The sequence below is a fragment of the Palaemon carinicauda genome, chromosome 20, assembly GCF_036898095.1.
Source record: "Palaemon carinicauda isolate YSFRI2023 chromosome 20, ASM3689809v2, whole genome shotgun sequence".
Lineage (NCBI taxonomy): Eukaryota > Metazoa > Arthropoda > Malacostraca > Decapoda > Palaemonidae > Palaemon > Palaemon carinicauda.
Window position 1 is genome coordinate 35000932 of NC_090744.1, and position 20000 is coordinate 35020931.

A 20000-nucleotide genomic window follows, 5' to 3' on the forward strand; every position below is an offset into this window, starting at 1 on the left:
ATTACATTTTAACGAATATCCTAAACTTCTCATTAAAGCTCTGCATTAATTCTAATATTTATGACTGTGCTAATTGTTGTTATTCTTTTATACTTTGATGTCTCCCTCTCTATATGTAGAAGAGGAGATTATGGATAAGAAAATTAAAAACGCTAAAAAAGTAGAGAAAAGGGTATCCCAGTTGACCAAAGGAGTAAATTCCAGAATTATAGATTTGAGGCTCAGGGTAAACTAAGGATATGGCAAGATACACGCCCACGCGGCGAACGCGGGTAACGCAGCATGTACTGCTTGCCAGAACGTACGAAGGTGATGTAATAATTAATTGCGAGCGAAGCGAGCTACGGCTGAGCAAAGATCAGTAAGTGAATAATTATTGTTAGTTCATTAACCAATACACTTGTGGAGCATGGTTTAGTGTAAACTAACGATACAGCAAAATACTCAACTACGCCCGAACATACGGAAGTGATGTATTAAAAAATTGCCAGAGAAGAGAGCCACGGCTGAACAATGATCATTTTACATACGATACAAAACGGGGCTCGGAAGAAAACCTGCCCGTGATAGCTTTCGAAAGTTTTGTTCCTCATATTTTTTGTATAAAAAAACTTTTTTTTTTCTGTTAGTTTTCTTGTTGTTTTCTGCAGTTATTTTCTTAGGCAATTCGTTACTTTTCAATACACCACCACCTAGAGTTACTGTTGCGTGGTGGTAATCGGAAAAATATAAATTTTAGGAAGGTTATAACATCAGAACACAACAAAACAACAAGGAAACTGAGAAAATAAGTTTTTTTCAGTGCAAAAATGGCTGGGTGGGATTATAACAAAATATTACCGATCTATCTTTCAAGGTGTTTGTCCTTCTTGAGTAACTACCGTATCCAATAATTCATTTAAAAAAATTTCAATTCTTTTATTTAGCAATTTAATACTCTTATCAGTTAGTGCCACCTCCACAAGTACCGCCACTTCAACGAGTACTGCCACCTACAGAAGTACCGCCACTTCAACGAGTACTGCCACCTCCACAAGTACCGCCACTTCAACGAGTACTGCCACCTCCACAAGTACCGCCACTTCAACGAGTAATGCCACCTCCACAAGTACCGCCACTTCAACGAGTACTGCCACCTCCACAAGTACTACCACACTTCCTACAACTACCAGTTCCACAAGTACTACCACACTTCCTACAACTACCAGTTCCACAAGTACTACCACACTTCCTACAACTACCAGTTCCACATGTACTACTACACTTCCTACAACTACCAGTTCCACAAGTAACACCACTCGAACAACATCTACTTCTTCCTCCTCTAATACTTCCACTTCAACAAGTACTACCACACCTACTACAAGCAATTCCACTTCTACACTTACTACAAGTACTTCTACTTCAACAAGTACCATCACAACTACTACTACAAATATTTCTACTTCCACTACCACACCTACCACAAGTACTTCTACTCCCACAAGTCCCTCTACACCTACTAGAAGTACTTCAACTCCTACTATCACACCTACTACGAGTACTAATACTTCCACTACCACACCTACTACAAGTAATTCTACTCCCACAAGTCCCTCTACACCTACTAGAAGTACTTCAACTCCTACTATCACACCTACTATGAGTACTAATACTTCCACTACCACACCTACTACAAGTAATTCTACTCCCACAAGTCCCTCTACACCTACTAGAAGTACTTCAACTCCTACTATCACACCTACTACGAGTACTAATACTTCAACTACCACACCTACTACATGTAATTCTACTCCCACAAGTCGCTCTACACCTACTAGAAGTACTTCTACTCCTACTATCACACCTACTATGAGTACTAATACTTCCACTACCACACCTACTACAAGTAATTCTACTCCCACAAGTCGCACAACACCTACTAGAAGTACTTCTACTCCTACTATCACGCCTACTACGAGTACTAATACTTCCACTACCACACCTACTACAAGTAATTCTACTTCCACAAGTCGCTCTACACCTACTAGAAGTACTTCTACTCCTACTATCACACCTACTACGAGTACTAATACTTCAACTACCACACCTACTATGAGTACTAATACTTCCACTACCACACCTACTACGAGTACTAATACTTCCACTACCACACCTACTACGAGTACTAATACTTCCACTACCACACCTACTACGAGTACTAATACTTCCACTACCACACCTACTACGAGTACTAATACTTCCACTACCACACCTACTACGAGTACTAATACTTCCACTACCACACCTACTACGAGTACTAATACTTCCACTACCACACCTACTACGAGTACTGATACTTCCACTACCACACCTACTACGAGTACTGATACTTCCACTACCACACCTACTACGAGTACTGATACTTCCACTACCACACCTACTACGAGTACTGATACTTCCACTACCACACCTACTACGAGTACTGATACTTCCACTACCACACCTACTACGAGTACTGATACTTCCACTACCACACCTACTACGAGTACTGATACTTCCACTACCACACCTACTACGAGTACTGATACTTCCACTACCACACCTACTACGAGTACTGATACTTCCACTACCACACCTACTATGAGTACTAATACTTCCACTACCACACCTACTTTGAGTACTGATACTTCCACTACCACACCTACTATGAGTACTGATACTTCCACTACCACACCTACTTTGAGTACTAATACTTCCACTACCACACCTACTACGAGTACTAATACTTCCACTACCACACCTACTACGAGTACTAATACTTCCACTACCACACCTACTACGAGTACTAATACTTCCACTACCACACCTACTACGAGTACTAATACTTCCACTACCACACCTACTACGAGTACTAACACTTCCACTACCACACCTACTACGAGTACTAACACTTCCACTACCACACCTACTACGAGTACTAACACTTCCACTACCACACCTACTACGAGTACTAACACTTCCACTACCACACCTACTACGAGTACTAACACTTCCACTACCACACCTACTACGAGTACTAACACTTCCACTACCACACCTACTACGAGTACTAACACTTCCACTACCACACCTACTACGAGTACTAACACTTCCACTACCACACCTACTACGAGTACTAACACTTCCACTACCACACCTACTACGAGTACTAACACTTCCACTACCACACCTACTACGAGTACTAACACTTCCACTACCACACCTACTACGAGTACTAACACTTCCACTACCACACCTACTACGAGTACTAACACTTCCACTACCACACCTACTACGAGTACTAACACTTCCACTACCACACCTACTACGAGTACTAACACTTCCACTACCACACCTACTACGAGTACTAACACTTCCACTACCACACCTACTACGAGTACTAACACTTCCACTACCACACCTACTACGAGTACTAACACTTCCACTACCACACCTACTACGAGTACTAACACTTCCACTACCACACCTACTACGAGTACTAACACTTCCACTACCACACCTACTACGAGTACTAACACTTCCACTACCACACCTACTACGAGTACTAACACTTCCACTACCACACCTACTACGAGTACTAACACTTCCACTACCACACCTACTACGAGTACTAACACTTCCACTACCACACCTACTACGAGTACTAACACTTCCACTACCACACCTACTACGAGTACTAACACTTCCACTACCACACCTACTACGAGTACTAACACTTCCACTACCACACCTACTACGAGTACTAACACTTCCACTACCACACCTACTACGAGTACTAACACTTCCACTACCACACCTACTACGAGTACTAACACTTCCACTACCACACCTACTACGAGTACTAACACTTCCACTACCACACCTACTACGAGTACTAACACTTCCACTACCACACCTACTACGAGTACTAACACTTCCACTACCACACCTACTACGAGTACTAACACTTCCACTACCACACCTACTACGAGTACTAACACTTCCACTACCACACCTACTACGAGTACTAACACTTCCACTACCACACCTACTACGAGTACTAACACTTCCACTACCACACCTACTACGAGTACTAACACTTCCACTACCACACCTACTACGAGTACTAACACTTCCACTACCACACCTACTACGAGTACTAACACTTCCACTACCACACCTACTACGAGTACTAACACTTCCACTACCACACCTACTACGAGTACTAACACTTCCACTACCACACCTACTACGAGTACTAACACTTCCACTACCACACCTACTACGAGTACTAACACTTCCACTACCACACCTACTACGAGTACTAACACTTCCACTACCACACCTACTACGAGTACTAACACTTCCACTACCACACCTACTACGAGTACTAACACTTCCACTACCACACCTACTACGAGTACTAACACTTCCACTACCACACCTACTACGAGTACTAACACTTCCACTACCACACCTACTACGAGTACTAACACTTCCACTACCACACCTACTACGAGTACTAACACTTCCACTACCACACCTACTACGAGTACTAACACTTCCACTACCACACCTACTACGAGTACTAACACTTCCACTACCACACCTACTACGAGTACTAACACTTCCACTACCACACCTACTACGAGTACTAACACTTCCACTACCACACCTACTACGAGTACTAACACTTCCACTACCACACCTACTACGAGTACTAACACTTCCACTACCACACCTACTACGAGTACTAACACTTCCACTACCACACCTACTACGAGTACTAACACTTCCACTACCACACCTACTACGAGTACTAACACTTCCACTACCACACCTACTACGAGTACTAACACTTCCACTACCACACCTACTACGAGTACTAACACTTCCACTACCACACCTACTACGAGTACTAACACTTCCACTACCACACCTACTACGAGTACTAACACTTCCACTACCACACCTACTACGAGTACTAACACTTCCACTACCACACCTACTACGAGTACTAACACTTCCACTACCACACCTACTACGAGTACTAACACTTCCACTACCACACCTACTACGAGTACTAACACTTCCACTACCACACCTACTACGAGTACTAACACTTCCACTACCACACCTACTACGAGTACTAACACTTCCACTACCACACCTACTACGAGTACTAACACTTCCACTACCACACCTACTACGAGTACTAACACTTCCACTACCACACCTACTACGAGTACTAACACTTCCACTACCACACCTACTACGAGTACTAACACTTCCACTACCACACCTACTACGAGTACTAACACTTCCACTACCACACCTACTACGAGTACTAACACTTCCACTACCACACCTACTACGAGTACTAACACTTCCACTACCACACCTACTACGAGTACTAACACTTCCACTACCACACCTACTACGAGTACTAACACTTCCACTACCACACCTACTACGAGTACTAACACTTCCACTACCACACCTACTACGAGTACTAACACTTCCACTACCACACCTACTACGAGTACTAACACTTCCACTACCACACCTACTACGAGTACTAACACTTCCACTACCACACCTACTACGAGTACTAACACTTCCACTACCACACCTACTACGAGTACTAACACTTCCACTACCACACCTACTACGAGTACTAACACTTCCACTACCACACCTACTACGAGTACTAACACTTCCACTACCACACCTACTACGAGTACTAACACTTCCACTACCACACCTACTACGAGTACTAACACTTCCACTACCACACCTACTACGAGTACTAACACTTCCACTACCACACCTACTACGAGTACTAACACTTCCACTACCACACCTACTACGAGTACTAACACTTCCACTACCACACCTACTACGAGTACTAACACTTCCACTACCACACCTACTACGAGTACTAACACTTCCACTACCACACCTACTACGAGTACTAACACTTCCACTACCACACCTACTACGAGTACTAACACTTCCACTACCACACCTACTACGAGTACTAACACTTCCACTACCACACCTACTACGAGTACTAACACTTCCACTACCACACCTACTACGAGTACTAACACTTCCACTACCACACCTACTACGAGTACTAACACTTCCACTACCACACCTACTACGAGTACTAACACTTCCACTACCACACCTACTACGAGTACTAACACTTCCACTACCACACCTACTACGAGTACTAACACTTCCACTACCACACCTACTACGAGTACTAACACTTCCACTACCACACCTACTACGAGTACTAACACTTCCACTACCACACCTACTACGAGTACTAACACTTCCACTACCACACCTACTACGAGTACTAACACTTCCACTACCACACCTACTACGAGTACTAACACTTCCACTACCACACCTACTACGAGTACTAACACTTCCACTACCACACCTACTACGAGTACTAACACTTCCACTACCACACCTACTATGAGTACTAATACTTCCACTACCACACCTACTTTGAGTACTAATACTTCCACTACCACACCTACTACGAGTACTAATACTTCCACTACCACACCTACTATGAGTACTAATACTTCCACTACCACACCTACTATGAGTACTAATACTTCCACTACCACACCTACTATGAGTACTAATAATTCCACTACCACACCTACTTTGAGTACTAATACTTCCACTACCACACCTACTATGAGTACTAATATTTCCACTACCACACCTACTATGAGTACTAATACTTCCACTACCACACCTACTACGAGTACTAATACTTCCACTACCACACCTACTACGAGTACTAATACTTCCACTACCACACCTACTATGAGTAATAATACTTCCACTACCACACCTACTACGAGTACTAATACTTCCACTACCACACCTACTACGAGTACTAATACTTCCACTACCACACCTACTACGAGTACTAATACTTCCACTACCACACCTACTACGAGTACTAATACTTCCACTACCACACCTACTACGAGTACTAATACTTCCACTACCACACCTACTACGAGTACTAATACTTCCACTACCACACCTACTACGAGTACTAATACTTCCACTACCACACCTACTACGAGTACTAATACTTCCACTACCACACCTACTACGAGTACTAATACTTCCACTACCACACCTACTACGAGTACTAATACTTCCACTACCACACCTACTACGAGTACTAATACTTCCACTACCACACCTACTACGAGTACTAATACTTCCACTACCACACCTACTTTGAGTACTAATACTTCCACTACCACACCTACTACGAGTACTAATACTTCCACTACCACACCTACTACGAGTACTAATACTTCCACTACCACACCTACTACGAGTACTAATACTTCCACTACCACACCTACTATGAGTACTAATACTTCCACTACCACACCTACTACGAGTACTAATACTTCCACTACCACACCTACTACGAGTACTAATACTTCCACTACCACACCTACTTTGAGTACTGATACTTCCACTACCACACCTACTACGAGTACTAATACTTCCACTACCACACCTACTACGAGTACTAATACTTCCACTACCACACCTACTACGAGTACTAATACTTCCACTACCACACCTACTACGAGTACTAATACTTCCACTACCACACCTACTACGAGTACTAATACTTCCACTACCACACCTACTACGAGTACTAACACTTCCACTACCACACCTACTTTGAGTACTAATACTTCCACTACCACACCTACTATGAGTACTAATACTTCCACTACCACACCTACTTTGAGTACTAATACTTCCACTACCACACCTACTACGAGTACTAATACTTCCACTACCACACCTACTACGAGTACTAATACTTCCACTACCACACCTACTATGAGTACTAATACTTCCACTACCACACCTACTATGAGTACTAATACTTCCACTACCACACCTACTTTGAGTACTAATACTTCCACTACCACACCTACTACGAGTACTAATACTTCCACTACCACACCTACTATGAGTACTAATACTTCCACTACCACACCTACTACGAGTACTAATACTTCCACTACCACACCTACTATGAGTACTAATACTTCCACTACCACACCTACTTTGAGTACTAATACTTCCACTACCACACCTACTACAAGTAATACTTCCACTACCACACCTACTAAAATTACTAATACTTCCACTACCACACCTACTACGAGTACTAATACTTCCACTACCACACCTACTTTGAGTACTAATACTTCCACTACCACACCTACTATGAGTACTAATACTTCCACTACCACACCTACTATGAGTACTAATACTTCGACTACCACACCTACTATGAGTACTAATACTTCCACTACCACACCTACTACAAGTAATTCTACTTCAACAAATCTCTCTACACCTACTAAAATTACTTCTACTCCTACTATCACACCTACTACGAGTACTAATACTTCCACTACCACACCTACTTTGAGTACTAATACTTCCACTACCACACCTACTATGAGTACTAATACTTCCACTACCACACCTACTATGAATACTAATACTTCCACTACCACACCTACTATGAGTACTAATACTTCCACTACCACACCTACTTTGAGTACTAATACTTCCACTACCACACCTACTTTGAGTACTAATACTTCCACTACCACACCTACTTTGAGTACTAATACTTCCACTACCACACCTACTACAAGTAATTCTACTTCAACAAGTCGCTCTACACCTAATAGAAGTACATCTACTCCTACTATCACACCTACTACGAGTACTAATACTTCCACTACCACACCTACTTTGAGTACTAATACTTCCACTACCACACCTACTATGAGTACTAATACTTCCACTACCACACCTACTATGAGTACTAATACTTCCACTACCACACCTACTTTGAGTACTAATACTTCCACTACCACACCTACTTGAGTACTAATACTTCCACTACCACACCTACTTTGAGTACTAATACTTCCACTACCACACCTACTACAAGTAATTCTACTTCAACAAGTCGCTCTACACCTAATAGAAGTACATCTACTCCACTACCACACCTACTATGAGTACTAATACTTCCACTACCACACCTACTTTGAGTACTAATACTTCCACTACCACACCTACTAGAGTACTAATACTTCCACTACCACACCTACTATGAGTACTAATACTTCCACTACCACACCTACTTTGAGTACTAATACTTCCACTACCACACCTACTACGAGTACTAATACTTCCACTACCACACCTACTACGAGTACTAATACTTCCACTACCACACCTACTACGAGTACTAATACTTCCACTACCACACCTACTACGAGTACTAATACTTCCACTACCACACCTACTACGAGTACTAATACTTCCACTACCACACCTACTATGAGTACTAATACTTCCACTACCACACCTACTTTGAGTACTAATACTTCCACTACCACACCTACTACGAGTACTAATACTTCCACTACCACACCTACTATGAGTACTAATACTTCCACTACCACACCTACTGAGTACTAATACTTCCACTACCACACCTACTTTGAGTACTAATACTTCCACTACCACACCTACTTTGAGTACTAATACTTCCACTACCACACCTACTATGAGTACTAATACTTCCACTACCACACCTACTTTGAGTACTAATACTTCCACTACCACACCTACTATGAGTACTAATACTTCCACTACCACACCTACTACGAGTACTAATACTTCCACTACCACACCTACTATGAGTACTAATACTTCCACTACCACACCTACTACGAGTACTAATACTTCCACTACCACACCTACTTTGAGTACTAATACTTCCACTACCACACCTACTACGAGTACTAATACTTCCACTACCACACCTACTTTGAGTACTAATACTTCCACTACCACACCTACTACGAGTACTAATACTTCCACTACCACACCTACTTTGAGTACTAATACTTCCACTACCACACCTACTACGAGTACTAATACTTCCACTACCACACCTACTGAGTACTAATACTTCCACTACCACACCTACTACGAGTACTAATACTTCCACTACCACACCTACTATGAGTACTAATACTTCCACTACCACACCTACTACGAGTACTAATACTTCCACTACCACACCTACTTTGAGTACTAATACTTCCACTACCACACCTACTATGAGTACTAATACTTCCACTACCACACCTACTACAAGTACTAATACTTCAACAAATCTCTCTACACCTACTAAAATTACTTCTACTCCTACTATCACACCTACTACGAGTACTAATACTTCCACTACCACACCTACTTTGAGTACTAATACTTCCACTACCACACCTACTACGAGTACTAATACTTCCACTACCACACCTACTATGAGTACTAATACTTCCACTACCACACCTACTATGAGTACTAATACTTCCACTACCACACCTACTACAAGTACTAATACTTCACAATCTCTCTACACCTACTAAATTACTTCTACTCCTACTATCACACCTACTACGAGTACTAATACTTCCACTACCACACCTACTTTGAGTACTAATACTTCCACTACCACACCTACTACGAGTACTAATACTTCCACTACCACACCTACTTTGAGTACTAATACTTCCACTACCACACCTACTGAGTACTAATACTTCCACTACCACACCTACTATGAGTACTAATACTTCCACTACCACACCTACTAGAGTACTAATACTTCCACTACCACACCTACTACGAGTACTAATACTTCCACTACCACACCTACTTTGAGTACTAATACTTCCACTACCACACCTACTACGAGTACTAATACTTCCACTACCACACCTACTATGAGTACTAATACTTCCACTACCACACCTACTTTGAGTACTAATACTTCCACTACCACACCTACTTTGAGTACTAATACTTCCACTACCACACCTACTACGAGTACTAATACTTCCACTACCACACCTACTATGAGTACTAATACTTCCACTACCACACCTACTATGAGTACTAATACTTCCACTACCACACCTACTGAGTAACTACTTCAACAAACTACTCTACACCTACTAATTACTTCTACTCCACTACCACACCTACTACGAGTACTAATACTTCCACTACCACACCTACTTTGAGTACTAATACTTCCACTACCACACCTACTATGAGTACTAATACTTCCACTACCACACCTACTTTGAGTACTAATACTTCCACTACCACACCTACTACGAGTACTAATACTTCCACTACCACACCTACTATGAGTACTAATACTTCCACTACCACACCTACTTTGAGTACTAATACTTCCACTACCACACCTACTACGAGTACTAATACTTCCACTACCACACCTACTTTGAGTACTAATACTTCCACTACCACACCTACTACGAGTACTAATACTTCCACTACCACACCTACTACGAGTACTAATACTTCCACTACCACACCTACTGAGTACTAATACTTCCACTACCACACCTACTACGAGTACTAATACTTCCACTACCACACCTACTATGAGTACTAATACTTCCACTACCACACCTACTATGAGTACTAATACTTCCACTACCACACCTACTTTGAGTACTAATACTTCCACTACCACACCTACTTTGAGTACTAATACTTCCACTACCACACCTACTACGAGTACTAATACTTCCACTACCACACCTACTACGAGTACTAATACTTCCACTACCACACCTACTATGAGTACTAATACTTCCACTACCACACCTACTTGAGTACTAATACTTCCACTACCACACCTACTATGAGTACTAATACTTCCACTACCACACCTACTACGAGTACTAATACTTCCACTACCACACCTACTGAGTACTAATACTTCCACTACCACACCTACTGAGTACTAATACTTCCACTACCACACCTACTAGAGTACTAATACTTCCACTACCACACCTACTACGAGTACTAATACTTCCACTACCACACCTACTGAGTACTAATACTTCCACTACCACACCTACTAGAGTACTAATACTTCCACTACCACACCTACTACGAGTACTAATACTTCCACTACCACACCTACTATGAGTACTAATACTTCCACTACCACACCTACTATGAGTACTAATACTTCCACTACCACACCTACTATGAGTACTAATACTTCCACTACCACACCTACTATGAGTACTAATACTTCCACTACCACACTACTTTGAGTACTAATACTTCCACTACCACACCTACTTTGAGTACTAATACTTCCACTACCACACCTACTGAGTACTAATACTTCCACTACCACACCTACTGAGTACTAATACTTCCACTACCACACCTACTATGAGTACTAATACTTCCACTACCACACCTACTATGAGTACTAATACTTCCACTACCACACCTACTATGAGTACTAATACTTCCACTACCACACCTACTATGAGTACTAATACTTCCACTACCACACCTACTTTGAGTACTAATACTTCCACTACCACACCTACTACGAGTACTAATACTTCCACTACCACACCTACTATGAGTACTAATACTTCCACTACCACACCTACTACGAGTACTAATACTTCCACTACCACACCTACTAGAGTACTAATACTTCCACTACCACACCTACTATGAGTACTAATACTTCCACTACCACACCTACTACGAGTACTAATACTTCCACTACCACACCTACTAGAGTACTAATACTTCCACTACCACACCTACTATGAGTACTAATACTTCCACTACCACACCTACTACGAGTACTAATACTTCCACTACCACACCTACTACGAGTACTAATACTTCCACAAGTCGCTCTACACCTACTAGAATTACTTCTATACTCCTACTATCACACCTACTATGAGTACTAATACTTCCACTACCACACCTACTATGAGTACTAATACTTCCACTACCACACCTACTATGAGTACTAATACTTCCACTACCACACCTACTACGAGTACTAATACTTCCACTACCACACCTACTACGAGTACTAATACTTCCACTACCACACCTACTACGAGTACTAATACTTCCACTACCACACCTACTAGAGTACTAATACTTCCACTACCACACCTACTACGAGTACTAATACTTCCACTACCACACCTACTACGAGTACTAATACTTCCACTACCACACCTACTTTGAGTACTAATACTTCCACTACCACACCTACTGAGTACTAATACTTCCACTACCACACCTACTTTGAGTACTAATACTTCCACTACCACACCTACTATGAGTACTAATACTTCCACTACCACACCTACTATGAGTACTAATACTTCCACTACCACACCTACTATGAGTACTAATACTTCCACTACCACACCTACTAGAGTACTAATACTTCCACTACCACACCTACTTGAGTACTAATACTTCCACTACCACACCTACTATGAGTACTAATACTTCCACTACCACACCTACTATGAGTACTAATACTTCCACTACCACACCTACTACAAGTAATTCTACTTCAACAAGTCGCTCTACACCTACTAGAAGTACTTCTACTCCTACTATCACACCTACTACGAGTACTAATACTTCCACTACCACACCTACTATGAGTACTAATACTTCCACTACCACACCTACTATGAGTACTAATACTTCCACTACCAGACCTACTACAAGTAATTCTACTTCAACAAGTCGCTCTACACCTACTAGAAGTAATTCTACTCCTACTATCACACCTACTATGAGTACTAATACTTCCACTACCACACCTACTACAAGTAATTCTACTTCAACAAGTCGCTCTACACCTACTAGAAGTACTTCTACTCCTACTATCACACCTACTACGAGTACTAATACTTCCACTACCACAACTACTACAAGTAATTCTACTTCAACAAGTCGCTCTACACCTACTAGAAGTACTTGTACTCCAACTATCACACCTACTACGAGTACTAATACTTCCACTACCACAACTACTACAAGTAATTCTACTTCCACAAGTCGCTCTACACCTACTAGAAGTACTTCTACTCCTACCACACCTACTATGAGTACCTCTACTTCCACTACCACGCCTACTACAACTACTACTACTTCCACAAGTACCACCACATCTACTACAAGTACTTCTACTTTCACTTCCACACCTCCTACACCTACCACAACTACTACTACAAGTACCACCACACCTACAACAAATACATTCACTACCACAACTACTACAACTTCTTCAATTACTACACCTACCACAACTACTACTACTTTCACTAATAACATTACACCTACAACAAATACTTCCAATACCACACCTGCTACTTCCATTAAAAGAACTTACGCGATTACAACTTCACGTACAAAGAGTACTTCCACATCCACAGACACTACATCACCTACCCCAAATACTTCTATTTCCACAAGCATTAATTTTAATATCACAACTATTGCTGCATCTACAAATCCTATATCAACCATCACAGCTACTGCAAATACCATAGAACCTACAGCAAGTTCTGATGCAACCAATACAGCAGCAACGGATCCAACTGGATTATCGAACACATTTCCTTCTGTTACTGGGCAAGGCCCAGCAACCGCTACAATAACTACTCCAAAACCAGTATCACCCACAAGTAAAACTACTACGCCTGATGTAGACACAACCCTTCAAACAGATGGCCCAGTGACTACACCAGGTATGCTTATTTGAATTATGTTTTCTGGTAACAAAACACAAAGTATTATGCTAAAATTGCGCAATTATATACATATATATATATATATATATATATATATATATATATATATATATATATATATACATATATATATGTATGTGTTTATATATGCATAAATACATAGATATGCAATGTTAGCATATAATTCATAAAAACAATTATTTACAAAGTATATATTTGTGTATACATGTATATAATATCATCATCATATCCTACGCCCATTAACGCAAAAGGCCTCAGTTAGATTTTATCAGTCATCTCTATCTAGAGAAATCAATACTTAATTTATCCTCATCTGCTTCACGCTTCATAGTCCTCAATCGTGTAGGCCTGGGTTTTCCAACTCCTCTGGTGCCTTGTGGAGCCCAGTTGTAAGTTTGGTGAACTAATCTCTCTTAGGGAGTGCAAAGTTCATGCGCAACACATTTCCATCTACCCTTCACCATGATCTCATCCAGAGATGGCACTCGGTTAATCTCTCTTATTGTTTTATTTCTAATCCTGTCCTGCCATTCAACTCCCAATACTCTTCTGAGGGCTTTGTCCTCGAATCTACTAAATCTGTTGGAGGTTTTTTCATTGTCATCTACCATGACTCATGTAGATACAGTAATGCCAATCTCACTACACTAATGTACAGCTCAATTTTTATATGAAATTTCAAGCGAATTGATTTCCTAAACTCTAGTTTAACTAGCCATTGTCTAATTTGCTTTTAATGATCTTTCATTAAACTTAAATTCGAAAGATCCTATATTAGAGATCATAGTTCATAAATATTTAAATGATTCCACCTCAATAATCATTTCTCCTTCCAATGATATTTCATCTTCCATTGCATATTCCATTCTAATCAGCACTGTCTTTCTTCTATTCATCGTAAGTCCAACATTGTGTGATATTTCATGCAATCAGGTAAGCAAACTTTGTAAATCCTTTTTTTTTTCCTAATAACTACAGCGTCATCAGCATACTCTGGGTCAGCTAATTTCCAGTACAATCCTTCTCCACCATCTCCCATTGTTCTATGCATTACAAAACCCATGAAGATGATAAACAATATAGGTGACAACAAATTCCTTATGAGTACTCCATTGTTTACTGAAAATTCATTTGATAGCACTCCACTAACATTAACTTTGCACTTGCTATGCTCATGAACACACTTAATCAAATTTACATATTTAGGAGAAACTCCATAATAACGCAAGACTCTCCACAAAATTGGACAGTGCACGCTATCAAAGGCTTTTTCATAGTCCATAAATACCATCAAAAGTGGATTTCTATAGTCTACACATTGCTGTACAGCATATCTTGAAATGAAAATTTGGTCAGTACACCTTCTACCTTTTATAAATTCTGCTTATTCATCTCTCAGCTTTCCATCAATCTGTTTCTCCAGTCTCTTTAGACTGAGCATCCTATATATTTTCATGACAACTGACGTAAGTATGATGCCTCTGTAATTATTGCAATCAGTCAGATCTTGTTTTGTCATTTTCATCAACACACTAGCCCCCATTCATCAGGTTTTGCCTCTTCACGCCACATTCTTCAAAAGAATCTTGTAAGTATTCTGGGAGTCACTTCATTTTCGGCCAATATTATCTCAGCAGTTATTCTATCGTAACCAACGATTTTCATCTCTTGGATTTTTTCATGATAGCTTCGACTTCAAACATTGAATACATTCATGGGCACATCAAGGTCTTCCTCAGCTTCAGGTATATCAATCAAATTATTCCCTTCATATCTCCTATTCATGTCGTCACTTTAGTGTTCCATCCAACATTGCCTTTCTTCATCTTCTGTTATGACAGATCCATCTCTCTTTTTAATAGATATATGCTTCTTTGCCCCAGCAGAGATTTCATTAATAATTCTTTGAGCAATTCTGACACCAAAGCCCCTTCCTGAATTCATAGCTTTGTCAGCTGCATCTGCTTTCTTCTCTAAATAGTCTCTCTCGTCATTCCTGGCTTTTCTTTTTACTTCAATATCAATAATGAAATACTTAGCATATTCTACCTTGTAATTTTCATTACTTCATCGGAAACTTTCAACAATCAATTTTTGTCTTTGTCTCCTTTTTATAGTATCCTAAGTATCATTTGATATCCATGGTTTGATATCCCAAAACTTAACTACTAACGGACTGATATATGTTCTTAATATAAAACCATTCTTCATTAATTGTCTGCTCTTAAAGTCTCTAAGACTGCAAATTGATTCCTACATTCAATTGCAAAGGTTTCTCTGTGTTCATCTCCTAGAAGCTTAGCTCTGTCAAACCTAGCAATTCTATCTACCTTTCTGTTGGGTGCTCCAGTTTTAATTTCAGTGTCACAATGAGGAGCTGGTGATCACTACCAATATCTGCACCTCTATAGCTTCTTGCATTTTCCAGAATCCTCCTTCTCTCTTTATTGATGGCTATGGGATCTATTTGATTTTTTAATTGCCACATGGTGAAGTCCATGTATATTTGTAGATGATCTTGTGCTGCAGAAGAGTACCTTTAGTAACAAGATTGTTTGTTGAACAAAAACTTATAGTGTGCACCATTTTCATTTGCAACTCCGTCAAAACCCTCAATACCCATTACACTCTCTATACCTTGATCATTCCTTCCATCTTTAGCATTGAAATGTCTCTCTCTCTCTCTCTCTCTCTCTCTCTCTCTCTCTCTCTCTCTCTCTCTCTCTCTCTCTCTCTCTCTCTCTCTCTCTATATATATATATATATATACATATATATAATCATCTTTTACACCCTGTAGTTCTTAATAGAATTCACCTTTTCTTCAGGGGAATAATTTGTTGGTGCATAGCATACTATAATACTCATATTGCACCGCTTTGATTTAAACTTTGCAAGTAACAAACTACTATTTACAGCTTTCCATTCTGTTAACGCCTTTTCTACTCTTGGTGTCTTCATCATTCCTAACCCTTTTCTTCCACCTCCATTTGTTCTTCCTTAGTAGACATATATACATTGCCTAGGTCGAAGGTTCCCTTGCCAATCCCCTTGTTTCACTTAGGGCCAAGATATCCAAACTATATTTTATAAATTCATTCTCCATTTGCTGTAACTTCCCAATCTGATTCATGGGTTTAACATTCCAATTACCCATTTTCAAATTTTCTTTAGTATTTATAAACCAGGAGATTCTAAGCACCCCCTATCCCGGGACTGGTGGCCTTTCTGTCATTTTCTCTTTCCATAAACTAAGTAAATCCACAGAGGATGCATTGGCTAAATTCGTCGAAAGGATAGCCAGTTCCTTGTGATGTGCAGTGCCTATATAACTAAGGCAAGTGAACCCTGCTGGTCCATACTAAATCCAGTAAGATCATCCGCCAGGCATCAGGAGAAAAAGCCGAGAGACATCTTGTCTATCGTCTTAAACCCAATCCACCACCTTGCTGCCAGTGACTTCATCGAGATTTAGGGTGGCCATTTCCTCTACACCCTACGCTTTCGTTGCTCCTCCAAGTTGCTCATCTGCTTATATAACCATTGGCAAACATGGATTGCTAAGATATAACGCTTAGCAAGGTATATGTGTGTGCATATATATATATATATATATATATATATATATATATATATATATATATATATATATGTATATATATTTATATATCTATCTATCTATCTATATATATATATATATATATCTATATCTATATCTATATCTATATATATATATATATATATATATATATATATATATATATATATATATATATATATATATATATATATATATAGACATAATGCATGTGTATAATTTCCTATATACATATATGTACAAATATAATTGTCAACAAGATTCGTTTAAATACACATATATATGATGTGTATGAACATGTATACTTAATATACATTATATATACATATATATATGTATATATATATATATATATATATATATATATATATATATATATATATATATATATATATATATATATATATAAATATAATCAACAACATTCATGTAAAGGATCACTCCTATGCTGATTGAACTACACTGGCTGCCTATTAAAGTAAGAATCGAGTTTAAAATATGTGCAGAAACCATCAAGTTATCAGAACGGGACGTCTAAAATATCTGGGACATCTGAAAAACTGAAGATATAATTAGACTTTCAAGGAGAAACTAAAGACGTTCTTGTTTTCTATGTGCTTCGATAATGTGGATTTGACAATAAACACGAACTATGCTGTGTGATACGTTAAACACCTAAGAATGATGATTTAGGTCTGATAGGATCAGAAAAAACAGCCCTTAAAGTAAAGTTTGTAATGGTGGACCATTAAATGCCCTTAGGCAGCCTTCTAAGTGAAAGATAGGCAAGCCTCTATGAATATGGGAGGCACGGCTTAGCTTTAAAAAGTTATCATTAATTACATTTTAACGAATATCCTAAACTTCTCATTAAAGCTCTGCATTAATTCTAATATTCATGACTGTGCTAATTTTTGTTATTCTTTTATACTTTGATGTCTCCCTCTCCATATGTAAAAGAGGAGAATATGGGTAAGAAAATTACAAACGCTAAAAAGGTAGGGAAAAGGGTATCCCAGTTGACCAAAGGAGTAAATTCCATAAAATTTATGCAATTTGCTATGCAACAGCAAAATTGAGGAATGCAATAGAAGTTGGTCGATTTTTTACGCTGTTTGGGAGATTAGAGGACTATTACCCTAAGTGGTAGTTAAGGTAGCTATCATCAGAAAGTGAGTCGAGTCAATTATCCTTACTACTCCATATGAAGGCTACTTGTTGATCCCATTATACTATTTTCAACTCAAGACAATGAATTTTGACAATTGTCTACTACTTTGCACGAAGTACGAGACTTGGCGGTCAAGAAAACTCGGTATTCTAACTACTTTATATAATATTTTTATAATGTTTCTCAGTGATAAATCAGTTCTTGTTCCAAATAGGTTCACAGTGTCAGACCCTCAACCACTGCAAGAAAGAGAAGGGCAAATGTCGGAAGAAGAAATGCCATAAAAAAGAGACGGAGATCTTTGGAGGATGTCAGGGCCAAGGATGCCACTGCTGTGTTCCAGGTTAGATCTTTAGAACGTAGCTAAACCAGTACATCAAAAGCAAAAAAATTAAACGAATGACATATTAAAAGAACACTATTAAATTCA

At 39.5% G+C, this 20000-nt stretch overlaps 2 protein-coding genes across 2 annotated transcripts in view; both read left to right on the forward strand.

The window, feature by feature from the left end:
- Window positions 1–20000, forward strand: part of LOC137659733 (uncharacterized) — a 34902-nt gene that overhangs the window by 9619 nt on the left and 5283 nt on the right. The window contains exon 2 of the mRNA XM_068394547.1: window positions 19785–19913. Coding sequence (XP_068250648.1) covers window positions 19785–19913 — 129 coding nt within the window. The remainder of the gene's footprint in view (window positions 1–19784; window positions 19914–20000) is intronic.
- LOC137614473 (uncharacterized) lies at window positions 5185–6471 on the forward strand (the record flags this gene model as incomplete). Its single annotated transcript, XM_068344278.1, has 2 exons — window positions 5185–5298; window positions 5767–6471. Coding segments are annotated over 2 exons (819 nt in total), but the record flags the coding sequence as incomplete, so codon positions are not given.